Genomic DNA, 23,177 nt, shown 5'->3' with positions numbered 1-23,177 from the left:
TTGTCTAATTTTCAAATAGATTCCAAAACTGCTAATGACACTACAAAGAAAATTCTTTCTTAAGTTAAATTGTCTCAATTGAATTTATGTGTAAAGTACAGGAAATTATGTGCTTTCAAGGGTGTCATTTGCCCATAGCTATTTATTTTCTATTGTCATTTCCCCTCTGCATTCTCCAAAAGCCTACTTCATTTGTCTGTACCTTCATCTCAACTTTTCAATAGTACAGTGCCCTGCCCCAAAGCACCTAAGATTCTAAGATTAAAGAATGAAGTTGAGGAAGCAGGAAATAAAGGGATCACATGAAGCTTTGTTTCAAGCTGGCCCCAACTTTGCCTTCAGAGATTTGTGCCATCCTCTCTGATAGGACAGGAGATTTATAATAATTATTGATAAATGCTAAATAATTTCTGACAGACTGACAGTCTCTCTGTGTTCACGCATGGTAATTGCAGATTTGCTTTTATTTACCCAATTAACATTTATCAAGATCAGTGATAAACATATTTTGTTATGTATAGAATTATGTGGGATGCTTGTTAAGGAAGAAGATTCCCAGACATTTTCTCATCAGTGTTTTGGTCTGAATAGGTCTGGGTAGGCACAGGAATCTCTAGTTTTAAGAAGCATCCCATGAGATTCTGATGTAAGTAGTATGAAAGTGAAGTATATTTTGGGAAACACTGGTTAAAATGAAAGTGTTTATGTATTTATTTCCTTAACCATCTCTTCTTTTCAATTTAAAAAAATTAAAAATAACTCAATGGGAGGCAATATTTCAGTGTCGGTAGAATGTAGGTTCAGTAACCAGCATAACTGGGGTCAAATCTTAGCTCCACCATGCACAAGCCTGAGTTTCCTCCTCTGCAAAATTGGGATAATATTACTAACTATCAAAAAGGGTTGTTATGGGTTAAATGACTTAACACATGTAAAGTGTTCTGGACAGTGTCTGGTACATGGTTAGCTACTATCATTTTTTAAGAAGAACTGATGTTCTCTTTTCATTCTTCCTGGTTCCTCCACTATAAAGTTCTACTTTTCTCATGGTTCAACCTGACTCCAGGATACCTGGACACTTCTCTGGTAGAAGGAGGTGGGGAGAGGCCATGCAAAAAATGTGAAGAAGATAATGGGTATTTTATAATCCAAGATAAGAAGCTCCACCATTAGGTAACTGAAAGCGAACTCCATATCATTTTAATGTGGCTCAAAGAGCTTGTCCAATGATAATAAATGGAGCTATGTAAAAAACAAAAAAATCATAAGAAGACCTTTTAAACGCTATAAAAACAATCAAGTATTTAATACCAACATTATGGCTGCATAGTATTCCATGGTGTATATGTGCCACATTTTCTTAATCCAGTCTATCACTGATGGACATTTGGGCTGGTTCCAGTACATGTACCCTAGAACTTAAAGTATAATAAAAAAATACCAACATTAAAGGCATCTTATGGCTTATGAAGTAAATTTCAATAATATAGCCCTATAAATGTCTAGTATGTAGTTGAAATCCTTTTCCATGTGATTGATTTTGGGCCACTTTGTTTACAATAAGAGTTTATGATAATAATATAAAAATTGGAATCTGCTCTAAAAATGACAACCCATGATTCCATACCAGGTACTTTTTGAGTGGTTCTTCACTACACAAATTTACAATGGTTGGGATCATTAGAGTGGTTGCTAAAAAGGTTACAACACTCTGACCTGCAAAGAGAGGCAATCTTGTACTATGAGATTTAAATCTACTTAGTAATAGTATCTACTGCAAGTGGAAGTATTCAAATCTTTTAAATGAACAACCATCACAAAATCCTTAAGTATTTATTTAATTTATGAACATTAATTTCCTTGGATTTAATTTAACTATATTAATCAAACATCATGCTTGATAAATTGTTGCTTTGCTTTTTGGCGAGTTTCATACCATAGTAATAATGATGAAAGATTACTTCTAATTATATTCTCTGACAGCCAACCTAAGTTTTTAATTACTTTGTAGAAAAGTCTGAATAGAACAATTTTACAAGATAATAGCTTGATTGAACAAACTCCCAGCCTTTGGGCAACAAACTCAACAAATTCTTAGATTTGGAAATGGAAAAACACTCCTGCCTGCACCAGTCACAACTCTCTTCCCATCAGCTGCAATTTTAATTGGCCTCACCTCTGGTAGGAGCTGCCCGGCAGATGTGAGGGTAGAAGGGCCCCCGACCAGGGAGACCACACCGTTGCAGTCCACAGCGCTATGCATCTTCCCATTCATGGGCAGGATGGGGAGCACCCTGGAGGCACGACTGGCCTGGCTGACATTGCTGTGGCGCCGTTCTCCATGTCTGTGCGGCACGAACAGAGAGTCTCTTCGGCTGTCATTGTCCTCAAAGGTGCTGTGCTCATCATCAGCAAAGTCATTCTCAGAGCCAATGTCCTTTGTTCGACCTCTGAAGCTGAAAAGACTAGCCCTACTGTTGCGTCTTGGAGAGAAAAGGGAGCCACGGATGCTCAGTAAGGACTATGAATAACAAGAGAAGAAACAAAAACCAGATGAACAGAATTAAGAGCTGGCATTCTGAAAAACAGAATTTGATTCACTGTGTCATAGTCATTGACTTACGCAAGGATAAGTCATTGGACACGCAGAACCAAGGGCCCCTCTGATGACTGCTGGTGGCATTTTGTTACTTTCTACAAGGTTCACCTTTTCTATTTCACTCTTGCTTTTTCTCCTTCCTCCATTTTTCATCTTCTGCTCTCTTTTCTTCTACTCTACCCGTACCTCAACATAGCTAGAATTGTCCCCATAATGTTTTGTCCTCTTATTGGCATTAGAAATGATATTTTTGATAGACCCTTCCTTAGAAGTTAATTTCAGTTAACAACCCAATGGAAAACAATTAAACACAAACCTACCTTTAGATCCTCTGAAGTCAAAAATATAGCCAGTAAGAGCTCACTAGTGACCACGCCCTGATGCAGATCTTACCATGGAGGAAATATAATTAATCTTGCTAGTAGGGATGTTTAATTATAGTACAAGGGGCAGCTTCTCCACTTCCCTTTGCATATTTTATGATGGTCTTCATGAATAAATTAAATCAAGCTGAAATAACTGTATGATTTATTCCTCAATTTTCACCATTTTGTCTCTGTCTCAAGATATCTGAGGGCAATATTTACAAAAACTAAGTTTTCACTAAGAGTCCGATCACAATCATTTTAATTTTTTTTTATATATATATCAGTACCCTTTTTAGCCTTGAGAAATGCTCCTCAACTCTCAGACCAGGTAATCTGGGAGACACTAACTTCAATTCCTGGATGCAGCAGGAATTGAGGTTAGGGTCTCCCAATGTCCCAGGCAATGTCCCAGGCCTAGTCAATCAGTGTATTCTATACATAATTTAAAGATGGTCATGAAATCCTGCTTGGTCAATTGAAAGATATCCCTGTCTTTTACAACTGTTGAGGAAATGGTGCTTTTTCACTTAAGACTGCTAAATATATTGGCTCTAAGTTTGGAGTTGCAGTGACATCTTGCCACCATGTGGGAGGAACCTGGATTCAGATATGGTGGAAAAAGACATGGTCATGGTAACATGTCTTGAGTTTCTAGATGCAACCATTCTTAAAGCTACTCACAGACATAATTTACACCATCTAATACATTCTCTTTTTTACTTGAGCCAGCTTGCATTGGATTTATGTAATTATTAATAGAAAGAATACTAACTTCATCATTTAAGTATTACTGGTTTGATCTTTTCCTCTCCAAGGGTTTAAAACCAATTAAAACCATTATTTTATATCTACTAATATCTAGGTTTTCATATTCCTGACTAATATGGTTTGGCTGTGTCCCCACCCAGATCTCATCTTGAGTTGTATCTCCCATAATTTCCATTGTTGGGAGAGGGACCTGGTGGGAAAAAGTTGAATCATAGTATCAGTTTTCTCCATACTGTTCTCGTGTTAGTGAATAAGCCTCATGAGATCTCACGGGGGTTTTTTTTTCTTTAATTTATTTTCTTTTTTATTATACTTTAAGTTCTAGGGTACATGTGCACAAAGTGCAGGCTTGTTAGATATGTATACATGTGCCATGTTGGTGTGTTGCACCCATTAACTCATCATTTACATTAGGTATATCTCCTAATGCTATCCCTCCCCACTCCCCCCTCCCCACAACAGGCCCCAGTGTGTGATGTTCCCCTTCCTGTGACCAAGTGTTCTCATTGTTCAGTTCTCACCTATGAGTGAGAACATGCAGTGTTTGGTTTTCTGTTCTTCTGATAGTTTGCTGAGAATGATGGTTTCCAGTTGCATCCCTGTCCCTACAAAGGACATGAACTCATCCTTTTTTATGTTTGCATAGTATTCCATGGGGTATATGTGCCACATTTTCTTAATCCAGTCTGTCATTCATGGACATTTGGGTTGGTTCCAAGTCTTTGCTATTGTGAATAGTGCCACAATAAATATACATGTGCATGTGTCTTTATAGCAGCATGATTTATAATCCTTTGGGTATATACCCAGTAATGGGATGGCTGGGTCAAATGGTATTTCTAGGTCTAGATCCTTGAGGAGTTGCCACACTGTCTTCCACAATGGTTGAACTAGTTTACAGTCCCACCAACAGTGTAAAAGGGTTCCTATTTCTCCACAGCTTCTCCAGCACCTGTTGTTTCCTGATATTTCAATGATGGCAATTCTAACTGGTGTGAGATGGTACCTCATTGTGGTTTTGATTTGCATTTCTCTGATGGCCAGTGATGATGAGCATTTTTTCATGTCTCTGTTGGCTGCATAAATGTCTTCTTTTGAGAAATGTCTGTTCATATCCGTTGTCCACTTTTTGATGGGGTTGTTTGTTTTTTTCTTGTAAATTTGAGTTCTTTGTAGGTTCTGGATATTAGCCCTTTGTCAGATGAGTAGACTGCAAAACTTTTCTCCCATTCTGTAGGTTGCCTGTTCACTCTGATGGTAGTTTCTTTTGCTGTGCAGAAGCTCTTTAGTTTAATTAGATCCCATTTGTCAATTTTGGCTTTTGTTGCCATTGCTTTTGGTATTTTAGACACGAAGTCCTTGCCAATGCCTATGTCCTGAATGGTATTGCCTAGGTTTTCTTCTAGGGTTTTTATGGTTTTAGGTCTAATATTTAAGTCTCTAATCTATCTTGAATTAACTTTTGTATAAGGTGTAAGGAAGGGATCCAGTTTCAGCTTTCTACTTATGACTAGCCAGTTTTCCCAGCACCATTATTAAATAGGGAATCCTTTCCCCATTTCTTGTTTTTGTCAGGTTTGTCAAAGATAAGATGGTTGTAGATGTGTGGTATTATTTCTGAGGGCTCTCTTCTGTTCCGTTGATCTATATCTCTGTTTTGGTACCAGTACCATGCTGTTTTGGTTACTGTAGCCTTGTAGTATAGTTTGAAGTCAGGTAGCATGATGCCTCCAGCTTTGTTCTTTTGGCTTATAGAGTTTCTGCTGAGATCTGCTGTTAGTCTGATGGGCTTCCCTTTGTGGGTAACCTGACCTTTCTCTCTGGCTGCCCTTAATATTTTTTCCTTCATTTCAACTTTGGTGAATCTGACAATTATGTGTCTTGGAGTTGCTCTTCTCGAGGAGTATCTTTGTGGCATTTTCTGTATTCCCTGAAATTGTATGTTGGCTTGCCTTGCTAGGTTGGGGAAGTTCTCCTGGATAATATCCTGAAGAGTGTTTTCTAACTTGGTTCCATTCTCCCTGTCACTTTCAGGTACACCAATCAGACGTAGATTTGGTCTTTTCACATAGTCCCATATTTCCTGGAGGCTTTGTTCATTTCTTTTTACTCTTTTTTCTCTAAACTTCTGTTCTTGCTTCATTTCATTCATTTGATCTTCAATCACTGATACCTTTCTTCCAGTTGATCAAGTCAGTTACTGAAGCTTGTGCATTTGTCACATAGTTCTCATGTCATGGTTTTCATCTCTATCAGTTCGTTTGTGGATTTCTCCACATTGGTTATTCTAGTTAGCCATTCGTCAAATCTTTTTTCAAGGTTTTTAGTTTCCTTGCACTGGGTTCGTAATTCCTCCTTTAGCTTGTAGAAGTTTGATTGTCTGAAGTCTTCTTCTCTCAACTCGCCAAAGTCATTCTCCATCCAGCTTTGTTCCATTGCTGGCGAGGAGCTGCGTTCCTTTGGAGGGGGAGAGATGGTCTGATTTTTAGAATTTCCAGCTTTTCTGTACTGCTTTTTCTCCATTTTTGTGGTTTTATCTACCTTTGGTCTTTGATGATGGTGAAGTACAGATGGGGTTTTGGTGTGGATGTCCTTTCTGTTTGTTATTTTTCCTTCTAACAGTCAGGACCCTCAGCTGCAGGTCTGCTGGAGTTTCCTCGAGGTCTACTCCAGACCCTGTTTGCCTGGGTATCAGCAGCAGAGGCTGCAGAAGAGTGAATATTGCTGAACAGCAAATGTTGTTTTCTGATCATTCCTCTGGAAGCTTCATCTCACAGGTGTACCCAGCCGTGTGAGCTGTGTGGTGTCAGTCTGCCCCCAGTGGGGAATATCTCCCAGTTAGGCTACTCGAGGGTCAGGGACCCACTTGAGCAGACAGTCTGTCCGTTCTCAGAGATCTCATGGTTTTAAGGGGAGAAATCCCTTTCGCTCAGCTCTCACCCTCTCTTTGCCTGTCACCATCTGTGTAAGATGTGACTTGCTCCTCTTTGCCTTCTTCCATGATTGTGAGGCTTCCTTGGCCACATGAAACTGTAAGTCCAATTAAATGTCTTTCTTTGGTAAATTGCCCAGTCTCAGGTATGTCTTTATCAGCAGCATGAAGACAGATTAATATAATAAATTGATACCAGCAGTGGGGTGCTGCTGAAAAGATATGCAAAATGTGGAAGCAACTTTGGAACCGGGTAACAGGCAGAGGATGGACCAGTTTGAAGGACTCAAAAGAACACAGGAAAATGTGAGAAAGTTTGGAACTTCCTAGAGACTTATTGAATGGCTTTGATCAAAAGCCTGATAGTGATATGGACAATAAGGTCCAGGCTGAGATGGTCTCAGACGGAGATGAGGAACTTGTTGGAAAGTGGACCAAAGGTGACTCTTGTTATATTTTAGTAAAGATACTGGCAGCATTTTGCTCCTGTCCTAGAGATTTGTGGAACTTTGAACTTGGGAGAGATGATTTAGAGTATTTGGCAGAAGAAAGGTCTAAGCAGTAAAGCATTCAAGAGGTGACTTGGGTGCTACTAAAGGCATTCAGTTTCATAAGGGAAGCAGAGCATAAAAGTTTGGAAAATTTGCAGCCTGACAATGTGACAGAAAAGAAAATCCCATTTTCTGAAAAGAATTCAAGCAGGTTGTAGAAATTTGCATAAGTAATGAGGAGCTGAATATTAATCCCCAAGACAATGGAGAAAATGTCTCCAGGACATGTCAGAGATCTTTGTGCCAGCCCCTCTCATCACAGTCCCTGAGGTCTAGGAGGAAAAAGTGGTTTCATGTGCTGGGTCCAAGGTCCCATGCTGTGTGCAGCCTAGGAACTTGGTGCCATGCATCCCTGTGACTCCAGCTGTGACTGAAAGGGGCAAATGTAGAGCTAGGCCCATGGCTTCAGAGGGTGCAAGCCTCAAGCCTTGGCAGTTTCCACATGGTGTTGAGCCTGCCAGTGCACAGAAGTCAAGAATTGGGATTTGGGAATATCTGCCTAGATTTCAGAGGATGTATAGAAATGCCTGGATCTACAGGCAGAAGTTTGCCACAGGGGTGGGGCTCTCATGGAGAACCTCTGCTATGAGGCAGTGAGGAAAGGAAATGTGGGGTCAGAGCCCTGCCACAGGATCCCTACTGGGGCACTGCCTGGTGGAGCTGTGAGAAGACAGTCACTGTCCTCCAGACCTGAGAATAACAGATCCACCAATAGCTTGCACTGTGCACCTGGAAAAGTCACAGACATTCAACACCAGCCCGTCCATGGAAGTAGTCAGGAGGGAAGCTATACCCTGCAAAGCAACAGGAGTGGTGCTTCTCAAGACCATGGGAACTCACCTCTTGCATCAGCATAACCTGGATGTGAGCCATGGAGTCAAAGGAGATCATTTTGGAACTTTAAGATTTGACTGCCCTGCTGGATTTTGAACTTGTATGGGGCCTGCAGCCCCTTTTTTTGGGCCAATTTCTCCCATTTGGAATGACTGTATTTAGCCAATGCCGGTATCCCCATTGTATCTAGGAAGTAACTCACTTGTTTTTTATTTTTCTGACTCAGGTGGAAGGGACTTGCCTTGTCTCTGAGGAAGCTTTGTTTGGACTGTGGACTTCTGAATTAATGCTTAAATGAATTAAGACTTTGGGGGACTGTTGGGAAGGCATTATTCATTTTGAAATGTGAGGACATGAGATTTGGGAGGGGCCAGGGTGGAATGACATGGTTTGGCTGTGTCCCCACCCAGATCTCACCTTGAGTTATATTTCCCATAATTCCCACTGTTGTGGGAGGGACCTGGTGGGAGATAGTTAAATCATGGTGGTGGTTTTCCCCATACTGTTCTTGTGGTAGTGAATGGGTCTCATGAGATCTGATAGTTTTACAGGGAGAAACTTCTTTTGCTTGGCTCTCACTCTGTCTTTGCCTGCCACCATCCTAGTAAGATGTGACTTGCTCCTCTTTGCCTTCTGCCACGATTGTGAGGCTTTGCCAGCCACATGGAACTGTAAGTCCATTTAAACTTCTTTCTTTGCTAAATTGCCCAGTCTTGGGTATGCCTTTATCAGCAGCATGAAAACAGAGTAATACACTGACCAATAAGTATGTTTTTTATTTTCTTTCCAGCTAAAGAATTACTGTTTCTCAATAATAACTTAGTGTCTATTAAATGTCTGTAAATGTTAAACACTATCTTATGTGATTCTATTCGTTATTTATTGTAAGAACCACTTCTAAGGAGACTTACGGCTCCCACGACAGAAGTCATCTCTCCTTTTGTTGTTCCCATGATTTTTATCCTATTAACTACATTAGCAAAATGCATATTTTCTTTTTTTGTTTTCCATACAAGTAGTTATTTTTTAAAACTGCTGTTAGACTATCCATCTTCTTTTGTGTCTCCTTTCTCTCCTCTAACAAGGGACTTTGAATTAGCTATGAGGATATAACAGTTACTGGATTTACAGGATGTGTGACATACTGCTCATCATTAGCTGAAAAAGAAAGGCAAACAATACATGCTTTGCCATGAAGAATGTTTCTATTGCTTTTAGTAAGAGTTTATATTTTAACTGCCAGGACCCCGTTCAACTGGAGCCATAGAAAGGTTGGAAGAAAATAAGTTATAAATTTGCATGTTTCTCAAGGATCATGGATGAATTAAGCTATACTAAAACATAGTTTACATGTGACAGCTATATGAGAAATGATTGTGCCCCATCCATTAGCATCAACTTCTATTGCTGACATTCATTACATAAATGCATAGTAATCAAAGGCTGTAACACACAAAAAAGATGGCCAGTAAGAAATATTCCGCATACTAAGTGAATCTTTAAAAAGCAAAACCCGTAGCTTATCACAAATAAATAATAAAGTAATAATTTAAGGTCAATTGTACCTTATAAAGATTTCAAAAATCCAGATTATCTTGAAACTTGATTAGAGATTACATTCTTGACTTTCTTCTCCCCTTTCTACCACACTAAGTCAAATCAGAGTCTAAGAAACATTTCATATGTCCACTTACTCTGCTAAAGAAATTATAATCTTGCAGTAAAGGCCTACATTGTGTAGTTTTTCAATACAAACACAGAGATTGTTACCAACATAATCATGTCATCACAAAACAATAATTCCTAATATTTTGGGGTCTCGAACTCTTAAAAATCTAACAGACACAATGGGCCCTCCATTACTATACCAAGGTTAAGTACTTCTATCTGGTTTGACATTTTCAGTATTACTTTCAGGGCTTGCAAAATGGGGTTGGTGTGATTTCAGGGTTTTCTGTCTCACCTCCCTTCTTCCTTTTCTCTTCCCCCGCCTTTCCCTTTCTCTCCCTTTCTCTCTGTCTTTTTCTGTCTCCCTCTCCATCCTCTTAGACATTTGTTTGACTATTTCTTTATCAAGCAAAATAAAGTCTTTAACTCTATTTTTATATAGAGACTGCTTAAGAAACAAGTATCAAATTGAGCCAGCCATGCCACTTCTTCTAAGTCAGTGATTGCTTATAATACCCAACTAGCTGGGAAATGGAGGTATGTAGAAGTATGAAGAAGAGGCTGCTGGGAGAATATCATATCTATGAGCAAAACATACAGAAAAAGAAAGGACAGAGCCTAGCTTTATCAGCCTTCACTATTTTGCCTAGAATTAGTTTTATTCAATTAGAAATAAGGCAAATTGAAGAGAAGCTCTGGGGTGTCTGTTTGATATGAAGTTGATATGAAATTTCAAATCTAGGCTAAAATTTAGGCAAATTTTGGCCAAAAGTTAGACAAGTTGAGGCAAAAATTTAGGCAAACTTAGGTAAAAATGTAGGCAAAAATACTCCACCTTCCTCCCTCCTTTGCTCCCTTTTCTCCTCTCTCTCTGTCCCCCCACCCCCTTTCTTTTCCTTGCTTCCTTTTCAGAATCACTAATGCTGTAAACAGGGGATTTGCCTTTCAAAGGATTCCTATTTATTGATTAATGTTTCCACTAATGGAATCATCATGATTGTGACAACAAAATGAAAAAGACCAAGTAAATTTTGATATTTAGTTTAAAGATCCTATGTTAAATTTGAATTAATCCCCAATGTATCCTATCTTATGATGTTATTTGGATTTGAAATGAATAAGGCTGACCTACAAGAATTTATATATATCACATGTAAGGTTATGTGAGCTTGTCTGTACTACAAAAAAGTAAAAAAGAAAGTATAATGCCATCGTGTCTTTTAAATAAAGTTATATTGTAAATTCCCTTATCAGTTTTTAAAGGCAGTCTTCATAGGCAACTTGATAAAGTGGAAAGTTTAAGGCTTTCAGTACCAGGCAAAATTTGAATACCAACAACCCTAATATGAACAAAGATCATAAAAACTTTTTCTATTACTATATGACATTGTGCAATTTTTTAACTTTACTGATCCAAAATAGTTTTTTCATTATAGTAATGAAAATACTACTATTCCACAGAACTGTTAGCATTAATTTTGAGAGTGTAGAAAGAATGCCAATCATAAAATAAGTACTCAACAAACAATGCAGCCCCCTGCTTCTCTTCACATAAAAATTGGGGATATTAATTAAATTAGAACTTACCTAGGGTTATAGTGAAAGGCTTACATGAATTAATATTACAAATAACAACACAATGTGTAAATATTAGCCATTATCAATGTTGTTGTTGTAATTGTTATTGTTACTGTATAGATATTAAGGTTTCACTCTTGGTGAAAATGTCTTCTGAGGTACTGTGTATTCCTGTGAATTCTCTTGGTGATTTCAAAGACAATTAGGATTCTAAATTTTAAAATTTCAACAACTTGTATGGGTACAAAAGGCAGAGGCACCCAGTGAATATTTGTTGCAGTTTGTAAATCACAGCACTCTTCGAATGCAAGTCCCATGTTTAACACGAGACACAGATAATCAAGTACAACTAAACATCACTTTTTATTTCGTGTCATAAATCTCCCGCAGTGCCTGTCTATCTGAGAGTTTTGGCTACTTTTAGAGATATTTTGTTTCAGTCCCCTTTGGAACAAGGGCAAGAAGAATGCCCTTGGCATGTGATGTTTGCACCTGATGGGAACAACCCCGCAGATGGCCTAAAAGAGTCTCTGGTCCACTTCTGGGAATTTGTCACTCAGAAAACCCACAGTTCACTAGATCCACACACAATAGTTAAGAAGAGGTGGGAACCATCTGCTGATAATTCCTGATGTGGAAAATTTCTCCAAGATTTTTGAATCTTTAAGAAAACCCCAAAACTGCAAATCTTTCCAAACCCAGAGGGATCTAAAATTTCCTTTCTGGGATTCCAAAAAGTTGTAAAACTCACAAATTCTCTGAAGTGACGGCCAAAATACGTGATAATCATCACTACTCTGAAAGCATTGTGCCATCCAGGTGGAAGGCAGTTTTCTCTCCATTAAATTCTGGCATATTCTTTAAAAAGCTTTTACGAGAACACAATTCATGTAATTTAATATTTTTACCTGGTGTGGAGAAGAAAATCTCTTTTCATATGTCAGCCTACTTCCTTCCAAGGAAAAACGGAAACCTTTTCTTCTTATGCTGTCTTCGGATTCCGATTTTCGGACTCTGTCGTTTTTCTCTTCTTCTCCAGACTGTTCTTTCTGTTTCTTTTTCTTTCTTCTATTTTTCAGCTCTTTTTCACTTTTGGAGCTCAACTTAGATGCTACTGAAGAACTCTCTGAAAAAACTCCTATCCCACCAGCACCACTGAAGTCTCTTGATTCAGCAGATGCGGCCGCAGCTGCTGCCTAGAAGGGCGCAAAGTAGGTGGAAGTTGCATATAAACTTAAAAAATAATTATCATGTTACTGCTTAATTGAGCTTCAATATCATGAAGATAATCTTGAAAAACAATTCTCCATTTCGCTCAATATTTTAGAAAACAGTACATTGTTATTAGACCAATCAAAGAATAAAATGGGCAGTCATATGGAAAATGACACATATGACTTTTATAAGAACCTTCAAGCTCTGTCCTCACACTATGATGCCTAATTATCTAATAATGTGAGCAAGACACTCAAAGATCATAATAACTTTTTCTGTAATTTGAACAATATTTTAAGAAGGAAATAATTTAGGAATTAAAGGTTTCCTATTTAAACCTGGTAGACATTTGCCTTTGATTCCATTTTCACACAATAAAGAATTGAATTATTAAATGTAATTCAATCAAGTATTTTATTTTAATTACATTTTTCTCTGTGATTTAAATTGAGTATTTCACTAAGAAATGCACAGCAAAGACATGACACATATTGTTTATTTGAGAATCCTAGATCATGGCATCTGCATGAATTTGTAAAGCATAACTGTAGTTTTGGCAGAAAGATGGTGTTTAATATTGTTGTTATTACATCAATATACTTTGACCTTTATTACATATTTAGGAATACTCAGTGATAAAAGGGAATTGTATTCAACATACAAAAAAAGACAAAAATAGGCAATTGGATTAGTTAATGCTATTAAGTCAAGCAAATATAATTAGAGAAATTCTTGCCTTATTTTGAAGGCTCGTCAAGTTCAAATTAAAGGATTTGTAGAGTAGGAGGCAGAGAGTGCTAATGTTTTAATATGTTTACACACTAGTGATTTACCGATGTAACCCAAAAACTTGCATTTATATACTTTACATAAAAGAGAACAAATATTGAATAAGCCTTTGCCTTTCCAGACTCAATGAAATAATTTTCTTAGTTTGATTCTGGTTTTCTAACCCTTACCACCTCTGGTGATACTGCAATGAAGAAGCAACTGTAACTGAATTCCTCTTCCCCTAAGAAAATACTTCAACTGAGGACATGTCGGTTTATCTACTCTGCAAGTTTGAGTAAATGAGGCCTTTGTTAATAGTTAATTTCCTCAAGGAGTCACAAGAGAGAAAAAATGTCAGTAAAGCAGTTATAATTATCCGTGTTTTGGTTCCTTTACTATTGACAGAGATCGTTGCAATAAACTATTAACTTCTTAATAAACAAACAGGCTCCTAGCACTTACCAAACACATATGACATATTTCTAATGTCAACTACCTTGCCACTGACCTCAACATTTAGGTCAACGAATTTAGATAAAGAAAAACAAAGGACTGTATGCTTGTTCACTATACCTGAGCTTCTTCTTGTTGCTTTTTCAACTGTTCGAGCATCTGCTGAAATTCAGCTTCCTTCTGTTCAGCCTCTTCCAATGTGGCCTGATTCTGTTCCTCATAGGCCATGGCCACCACAGCCAAGATCAGATTTATTAGATAGAATGAGCCCAAGAAAATGACCAGCACAAAAAATATCATGTACGTTTTCCCAGCAGCACGTAGTGTCTGCAAAATGGAAGAGAGATTTTAATAAATTGTATACAGGATGTTACAAACTCACACTCTAAGTAATAAAGTATTCTACAGCAATTCTCTTGAGCTCAATGTTTTAGGAGTCTCAGAAAAATCATTTTATCTGTTCTCACCAGTTGATAAAGGTTTTCCCAGAAGTCTTGAGTCATGAGACGAAATAAGGACAAAAAGGCCCAACTAAAGGTATCAAAGCTCGTGTAGCCATAGTTGGGGTTTCTACCAGCCTTCACACAGATGTATCCTTCAGGACACTGGCTGTAATTAGGTTAGAGGAAAGAGAGGAAGTCAATAACTGCAAGTCTGCTAATTGGTTTTCCTGTTTTAATAGATGCCAGTGTCTATTTTATACGGGCACTAGAAAAAAGCCAATTTCTCTCACCTTACCCAGTACTTAGCTCAGCACTATGTGGACTGATTTATCTAATAACAGAATCTATTAGGTCTGCTTTGTGGGTTCCTCTGTGATTCATAATTGTCATTATTATATTTATCATGTCTCCATATAAAAGCAATAATTTCATGATTAGTATCTTCTGGGACTTAAGGACAGATAAAAAAATCTCTGTAAGGAAAAAGTTGATTTTCACTGAAGATGTCATGAGGCAAAAATGTGTGTAAGTGTGGGAACAGGGCAAAGAAGTGAGAAAAGGATAGGTGGGGCTCGCTGCAAGGAGTGAATGACACTGTATGGTAAAAATGTCATAGGAGGACCTTGAAGATCAAGCAGGCGGGGCTTCAGTGTCTTGCCTCACACTTCTGAGCTGAACCATCCTGGGCAAGTTACTTAATTTGCTAATCTTCAGGCACCTCGCATGTGAGAATGGGCTAATAAGAGAACCTGTCTCACGAATTTGCAAACATTGAAGAAGATAGTGTATGTAAAGCATTTAGTACACTACACACAAGGAATGAAAATCAATTGATTTACTTATCACTGGAAGCTGAAGATAAAGGAAGCATAGTGCTGATCATAAAAGTCAAATGGAAAGCCTATTATCACTGGGAATTTTGCTACAGGTATTAGCTACTAATGTCCACAGTATCATCATCCAAAGAAAGTACATTAGACTTTTGTGTGTGACTCTAAAATCTTGCTAAATAGAGAACATTAACTGCATTTTAAAATTTTCCTAGGCTTTCGTTCCATGTTTCTTAATAGCAAACATTTGGGTGATCCCAATAATAACAATTACAAGCACTTATTGAGCGATCTAAACAGCTATACATTTATTAATCCACTTCATCATCACAAAAACCCTATTATTATCCCATTTGTCATATGAGGAAATGAAGACAAGTAGAAGTGAGATTATATGATGGATCAAAGTCTGAATCTATGCAGACTCTCCAGTTTATGTTTTTAACCACTTTGCTAACATATGCTAAATACTCCCCATATCTCAGATATTAACATTATCTTCAGAGATCTTACATTTTAAGCCATGGAGAACACATTAGTATATATAAAATATCACACTTATAAAAAGTATGTGCTTAAAAATTCTATTGACCTCAGATGCATATTATACTGTTTTATTCTCTATTTTACATTGAATTAATTTGGAAGATTAGATGTGACCTAGCATAGAAAAATAATTGCAGCAAATGACTGTGTGAAGGAGGTGAGAATCTACACTTATCCTGGCTATTCTGAGAGTCACTGTGAAGTAGAATTTATGGAGGGTTTCGAGTGAGGAGTGAGTGGGACTGGATGAGTGGGAGGTGGCAGGTTGTTGACACTGATGGAGTAGTGTGGACTGAAACTCAGTAGGAAGCATCACTTACCCTGCGTCTGAGCTGTTGCCACAAAGCAGAGCATCATTTTGCCCTTCTAAAAAATAAAAGTGACCTATTTGAAGAGAAAGGAATAGAAAGAATCATTAAAAGCCTGTAAAACACTTCAGTCACCCCATTTAGGTGGCAAAGCTCACAAATGTTTTCAAACATAATGAGATGGATAAACTAATAAATACATATGGCTAAAGAGTTTTTCAGAATGTCGAACAAATATCAATATATAACATTTTTGATTATACAAATGGTTAGCAAATCTATGTTAAAAATGTTCAGAACGAATTACTATGATAACATTCTTACATCAGCATTCATTGCAAATATAAGCTCAAATTGCGTGGGATACATCAAGAAAGAGCTGCCAGTCTATTGCTGGGTACAAAAAGAAAGAAAGAAGAAAGCCTTGTTGTGTCTAGGGGTTTTCATGCAAATAAAATTTTACTTTACATATACTTTTTTCCCCTGGGCTCAAAATAGATTCAGACTTTTTTTTCCTGCCAACTTTAACTTCATTTCCTGTGAGAATTGGGCTTAGGTATTTATTCCCTCTTATGATGCTGTAAATAAGTGTTTTGCTTGAAATTGTGCTTGATTTCTGCCTTTCAAATGAAGAAAATAAACTTGTTTCTTTGAGAGATATGTTGTCTAAGTTTATCTAGCTTTTATTTTTAAGCTGTAGAGAACTATTTTTATTTTTATTTATTTATTTATTTATTTATTTATTTTATTTATTTTTTTTTTTTTGAGACGGGGTCTTGCTCTGTCGCCCAGGCTGGAGTGCAGTGGCACGATCTCGGCTCACTGCAAGCTCGGCCTCCCAGGTTTACGCCATTCTCCTGCCTCAGCCTCCCGAGTAGCTGGGACTACAGGCGCCCGCCACCTCGCCTGGCTAGGTTTTTGTATTTTTTAGCAGAGACAGGGTTTCACCGTGTTAGCCAGGATGGTCTCGATCTCCTGACCTCGTGATCCGCCCATCTCGGCCTCCCAAAGTGCTGGGATTACAGGCTTGAGCCACCGCGCCCGGCCAACTATTTTTATTTTTAAGGTATTGCGTATAACTTCAGTAAGTTGCAAAGATGATCTCAGAAAACATGCACACACATGCAAACATATGTATTTTTGTATTAACATACAAACATGCACACACATAAGAAAAATGACAGAGGGGCTGGGCTCAATGTTAAGAAATCATGCTGAACTATATGACATGAGATTATTCTGATGTTCATACCTTAAATATAATCAAACTAAACTGGTAACTACAATACAACGATGACACTAGAGGTACTAATTAGAGTATGAATAAGTGAATGGCTAAATCAGGATTACTTAACCTTCTGAGGAGCGCACAAATTCTTATTTCATCTTGGTAAATGGTTTCTCTATTTTCAGATACAGCATGTGTGCTCAATATATATGTTGCATCAACCAAATAGGGCCAAATTATTTCCCTTCAGTCTTCTTAACACATTTCAGTAGAATACACTGAATAATTCAAACTACTGATTTATTTATTAAAATGACTGAAAATGCCTGATTAATGCCTACCAAATAAACATTTTTTAATATGGCATAATACAAAATTACTTTCAACATGAGTATAAGACAACACATTTTCAAATGAGAACTTTTACTATATCAATGGACAGATAAGAAAAAAAGGAATAAGGTATCATTTGATATCTCTATTATATGTGTTAAATCATCTTAAATTAGTCTAAGTCACTTGGTTCATATCTAAACTGAGATAATTTCTATGATATATAATATTCAATATTTAGAGAACTAAACAACTTAATGGTTTATAGAGTATATCTTACTTTTATCCTCAATATATTCATCCCAGTTAAACATGCTCACTGTCCTATTGAAAGTGGTACCATTGCCATCCAATGAGTTGTTAAAGAAGGAAGTAATATTTATTTCAAAGGAAGAGTTATCTGGAGGCCATTGCAAACATTTATTTCGTAGGTTGCCCATGAACAACTGCAATCCTATTAGCGCAAACACGCTTAGACAGAACACAGTCAAGATCATGACATCAGAAAGCTTCTTCACTGACTGGATCAGGGCCCCCACAATGGTCTTCAGGCCTACAAATAAAATCAGAAGGAGGAATTTAAATATACTACTCAACAGCTATTTTACTGGCAAAAATATCATGAGCTTGTCCTGGAAAATAAAAGTGTCATGCAGAACGCCAACAATATTAGTTCAATGTTTGTGATTGAATAACATTTTCATGAAAAGCCTGCTAGCTGGTGAAAATGAATGAAAGCAGAACTTGTATGTTCATTAGAAAACTGTGAATGGAAATGAACCAAATGTGTATTTCCAAACACTCCTTAGAGCAAAAGAATGATTTTGTTATTCATGCTTAAACATCAACCTTGTGTAAATATTTTGCTTTTATTTGCAGATGTCTTACTCCCTAACCCCTTACTGGTTTTAGAAAAGTCTATATGAATAGAGTAGTAAGAAATCTTGAAGTCGATGAATTATGAGGTTATATATTTGTGAATTCGGCAAGCTTGAGTATGGGTTAAAAAAAGGAAGACATCTGAAATCTGAGCCCCATGCAGCACTCATGCTATCCCTTGCTCTTTCATTTATCTGCAGCTTAAAAGATTGCCAGTTTTAGGCCTAAATTGTCAAATTTGCATCAATCTGAATGTCTCACAGTTTAGCTTCTATGCGGAAAGCTTGATGTTATAGGATGCAAACCATGTAGCCTGTTACTGCAAATGCCTCATGCAACACTTGTTAAACTCAAAGGCTGATTTAGAATAGTTTTAAAGAAAGCAACGAGTAAAAAGCAAAGAATCAAATCCATCCAAAAAATGATGTACCAATTCTTGCTTTTTTTACATATTTATTTGCAATATGCAACTAGCAACAAGGCTTCTGCACAAAAGCTGTGATTGTAGCACCACTGTAGCTAAAGTCAGCCTCGGTGTTTAACCTAGCTCTCACCTGGAATGACTGAAATTGTTTTCAATGCTCGGAGAACTCTGAATGTTCTCAACGCTGAGACATTGCCCAGGTCCACAAACTCTGTCACATATCTGTAATAGGGGGTTCACACACAAACACAATGACAGAACACAAGAAACAGTTGGAGATATAAGGGGCCTACCACCTTATACCATTTTCTTCTTACCTGGAATTACAGAAATAGTTTTCAAAGCTCTCAAGACTCTGAAAGTTCGAAGAGCTGAAACATTGCCTAGGTTTACAAATTCTGTTACATACCTGTAGAATTAAATCAGAGTTATTCAGAATTTAGGGAAATCTACGTCTGCCTTGGTCTTTCATCAAGACCTTTTAATTTCATGAGTGTTGCCATCAGATTTCCCAATTAAGAGGAAAATGGCATTATCATCAATCATAATCTCTGTTATTTGGGAAACTTTATTACTTTACAGTGCTAACTGAAACCAAAGCCATGTAATTTACTGTGATAGTTCCTAATTTCTCCAAACTGAATAATTTGATTGGAAGAAAAATATGATTACTAAGAAAAATGCTTGGTCTGTCAAGGCAAGCCATCAAGGAAAATATAGTATAGGCTCCCACCAGTGATTTACTCTTCCAGGATAGAAAATGTATTAAGATACTTACGCAAAAGTAATGACTGTGAAATCCAACCAATTCCATGGATCCCGTAAAAATGTGAAATCTTCTAAACAAAAGCCCCTTGCAAGTATTTTAATAAGTGATTCAAAAGTATAAATTCCTGTAAAGGTATACCTGAGAGAAAATAGCCAAGTTCACATTAAAAATCTAGTGGTTAATTTACATGTACATATCTTAAAGATGACATAAACAGCAAACAAAAATTAGACACTTCCATGTTGGTCTCCCTATGATATAGAGTTTAGGTGGAGCTTAAGTCAAAAAAGAAACATTAAATTCCAAAAGACATTCTCATTGACTAAATAAATAAATATTGCGTTTTCCACATTAATTAATTTAAAGGATCCAAATAATGTGGCTCTATATGAAGACATAATGTGAAATACACTGCCCTTCAGTCTGATTGGAGCAAATAGGTATTAATCCAAAAATGAGTGAAGCATTTGTATTTTATAAAATGTGCACCATTAACAGTCATCAAACATATCCTAGTAACACATAGAACTGTGATAGTCATTTAAAAAGGAACATAAAAACTATGTATACTTTTTATCCGTAGATTTTAGTAAATCACTGGTGATCTTCAAAAGAGCATTAAGACTCACAAAGAAGATAAAGGGCTGCAGATAACGGCAGTAAAACTAGTGCAATAATTTGCGCAACTGAGTGAGCCCACTACAAGCTTTGTCCTAGAAGGCATTTCATGATACACATGAACTTGAATCGGGGTCTGGTAAACAGTAGCTAGCATGATTTGTTAAAGAAATTGAGGAGGTCTCAAGGTGTTAAAAGCACATTACGAAACATAAAGGGAGGTCAATATTGAAAAATATTTATACTTACTCCACATTCTTTGTCCAGTCTGGAGGGTTACTCATGGTCATAAATACACAGTTGGTAAGAATAGTGCACATAATGAGCATATTGAATAAAGTAGAAGAATATCGTCAAGGAAGACAAAGTTCAATGGAAAAATCTTACTTTCATGCACTACCATGCCTTCACCACCATGAAGTTTAAAACTTTAGTGCTTATTATTATTTTGTTGTTTATTATTCTATCATTGACCTTTTTTTTTTTTGCCATTTCTGTAACTCAACAACCTCATATTTACATCTTGTCTTCAGGCCAAGCCATCAACTATTTTGAGGCTATTTAGGTACCTTTAGTAATTAAAAAGATTAAATGCAAAGAAATTAGTTCATCGGTGAATAATTTATCAATTTAAATTTTCTTAATGACAGACTCAACTGAACAATAAAACGGCAAGTTCATCATGTATGTAAACCCTGGTAAAAATTCAACAAGAGAATTCAAGTAATTAATTAAGTGTATTATAACATCATTCTAAAAGTCACCCTGGTGGAATGTCTTATAAGGTCCTTTCTAAACAGAGTGTATGATATTCTACAACTGCTCATAAAATTCTGAACTATGAGAGAAGATGGCAGGTGTTAGTACTGTCATTTCTGGGGTTTGTAACTAAGGCAAAATTACTTATTAAGTTCCCCAAATCTCAATTGACTTGGTTATAAAAGTAAGAAAAAGTAATCATTTAACAGGATTGCTATGAAGATCAAATTTGTTAAAATATGTAAGTCTCCTGCAACTTAATGGCCATAGTGCATAATAGATGTTCAATAAATTGCTTCCTGAATCATAGAGAATACAGTTTATTATAAATATTGGGTTGGTTTCACCCTATCCCACTTTGTCTTTGCAGGTATAGTCAATGCCCTTCCCTTTCCTTGACATTAAAAAACAGGAAAAGACAAAAACCAAAACAACTATTTAAGAAAATATTCAGTACTCAGATAACAGTAATGACTTTCATATTTAATAAAAAGCACAATAAAGATTTAGTTGCAGTTATGTAAAGCGGCACTCTTTATCAGTGTGAATCTGGACACAATTATAAAAATCCCAGAGAGGAAATACATGCTCTTCATATCTTTTCTCACTCCTAATGTTTTTACTATAAATCATACATTACTTATACATAACAAAATATCAACACTATTATAACTGGACAATGTTGTGTTGATCTAGAAAGGAAGTTCATTTACACCGAGTACTGGTTTTGGTCAAAACAATAATAGTAATTATTATTTTTTAATTTTAGTAGCTGTGCTGGAAGGCCCATGCTTAATTCTCAGTTTTTCCATCCATATGAAAACACTCATAAGTAAATGATCTGCATCAGCCACGTGAGGGCACTATAATCTAGAGAAAACACACACACACACACACACACACACACACACACACACAAAATACCATTTCAAAGAAGAAACACTTAATTTTTCTTTATTGCTAAAACAAACAAAAAACTAAATTAAATAAAGAATGACTTGCTATTGGTATATAAAACTAGACGGTCCCCTGTGCCTGTTGGTCTGCTGAGCCTTGTTGGGAAAATAACACCCCGTGGCAGATTGGCACCATTCTAAATTAATGATCACAAACCTCAGTGGTCCTCAACACAGTCCTGTATTTTCCCACTTGGCTCCATCTCCTACTCTCTGCAAAGAAAATTTCAAATATTCTGCACTTTCCTTCAACTTCCAACCTTCATCTTTATTTCCACTCCATTTCAAGCTGAAAACTTATTTTCTACTTTACAGAGAAGAGACAGTATCATAATGCCCCTCCTCCACTTCCCACCCCCAAATCAACAAACTTCTCCACATTGAGACCAATCCTTTCCTCCTTCCTGTTATAGTGGGGAAGTTTCCAATCCCTCCACCTGTATTCTGGACACCTTCCCCCTTCCAAAAGACTTGAGCAATCTCTTATCTCTCTCTTTTCTTATCCTTAATGGCCCCCACCTTACTGGCTTTTTCCTATCAACACAAACTTGCTTATGTCTCCCTTGTCCTGGCATGGGGAAATGGATATTTCTCTCCTATGACTCCCAACCCTCCTTAACTATTTACAGCCCTATCTCCCTTTTCCATATCATGGCCAAACTTTGAAAGAGCTCCTTATCTTTCCTTTTCTTATATATCTATCACATATTCAGCCTACCAGCTTTTCTTTCTAAAGATGACAACATCTTCACGTTTTGTCACTAAAAACAAAAGGATAATTTGAGTTTATATTTGATGTGCTTTCTGAACAGCATTCAACAAGAATGGTTCCTCCCCTTTGCAGTAAGTTATCTTGCCTCTGCTTTCAGGAGGTTCCAATTCCCTGGCTTCTTCATGCCTCAGAGCACCAGTTTCTCTGTATTCTTTGAAATGTGGCATTTTTCTTTTTGAAAAGAAAGACGTAAGGTATGTAAGCCATCTACCTCTCTTCTACTCTCCTCATCCTAGTGTAGCCCATAGACAAACTTTGCTCAACAAGCATAACCATTATGTACCCACCAGTCTCAGGTACTTCTCTCCAAGCGAAACTTCTCTTCTGAATTCCACATACTTGATTGTCCATATGGCATCTGTACTTACATATCTTATCAACACTTCAAATTTTGAATTCTAAAACTGAACTTTTGAAAAGTATCTTTTCATCTACCCCTCCGCTCCTGCTAATTGCTCACTCCTTTGACACCTCTGTCTTATAAAATGTGCATAGTATACCCAGAGACCTATGAGAAATCTTAGATTGCTGTCTCTCCTTAAACGTTCACATCTAATTAACCATCAAATATTGTC

At 37.0% G+C, this 23,177-nt stretch overlaps 1 protein-coding gene across 3 annotated transcripts in view; it reads right to left on the bottom strand.

Moving 5' to 3' along the window:
* Positions 1–23,177, bottom strand: part of SCN2A (sodium voltage-gated channel alpha subunit 2) — a 164,915-nt gene that overhangs the window by 74,506 nt on the left and 67,232 nt on the right. For 2 of the 3 annotated variants that reach the window (XM_025404933.1, XM_025404932.1), the window contains exons 4-12: positions 20,365–20,454; positions 19,507–19,635; positions 18,859–18,950; positions 17,706–17,978; positions 15,877–15,940; positions 14,205–14,346; positions 13,858–14,064; positions 12,207–12,494; positions 2,177–2,521 (exon numbers count right to left, since the gene is read on the bottom strand). In XM_025404933.1, the coding sequence (XP_025260718.1) occupies positions 2,177–2,521; positions 12,207–12,494; positions 13,858–14,064; positions 14,205–14,346; positions 15,877–15,940; positions 17,706–17,978; positions 18,859–18,950; positions 19,507–19,635; positions 20,365–20,454 (1,630 nt within the window). Of the gene's footprint in view, positions 1–2,176; positions 2,522–12,206; positions 12,495–13,857; positions 14,065–14,204; positions 14,347–15,876; positions 15,941–17,705; positions 17,979–18,858; positions 18,951–19,045; positions 19,138–19,506; positions 19,636–20,364; positions 20,455–23,177 lie in introns of all 3 variants that reach the window. The other variant, XM_025404934.1, reaches the window with a different exon arrangement.

Source organism: Theropithecus gelada, chromosome 12 (genome assembly GCF_003255815.1).
Source record: "Theropithecus gelada isolate Dixy chromosome 12, Tgel_1.0, whole genome shotgun sequence".
Taxonomy (NCBI): Eukaryota; Metazoa; Chordata; class Mammalia; order Primates; family Cercopithecidae; genus Theropithecus; species Theropithecus gelada.
Note: the sequence above shows the minus strand (reverse complement) of the source record. Positions and strands in the feature narration are given on the sequence as shown.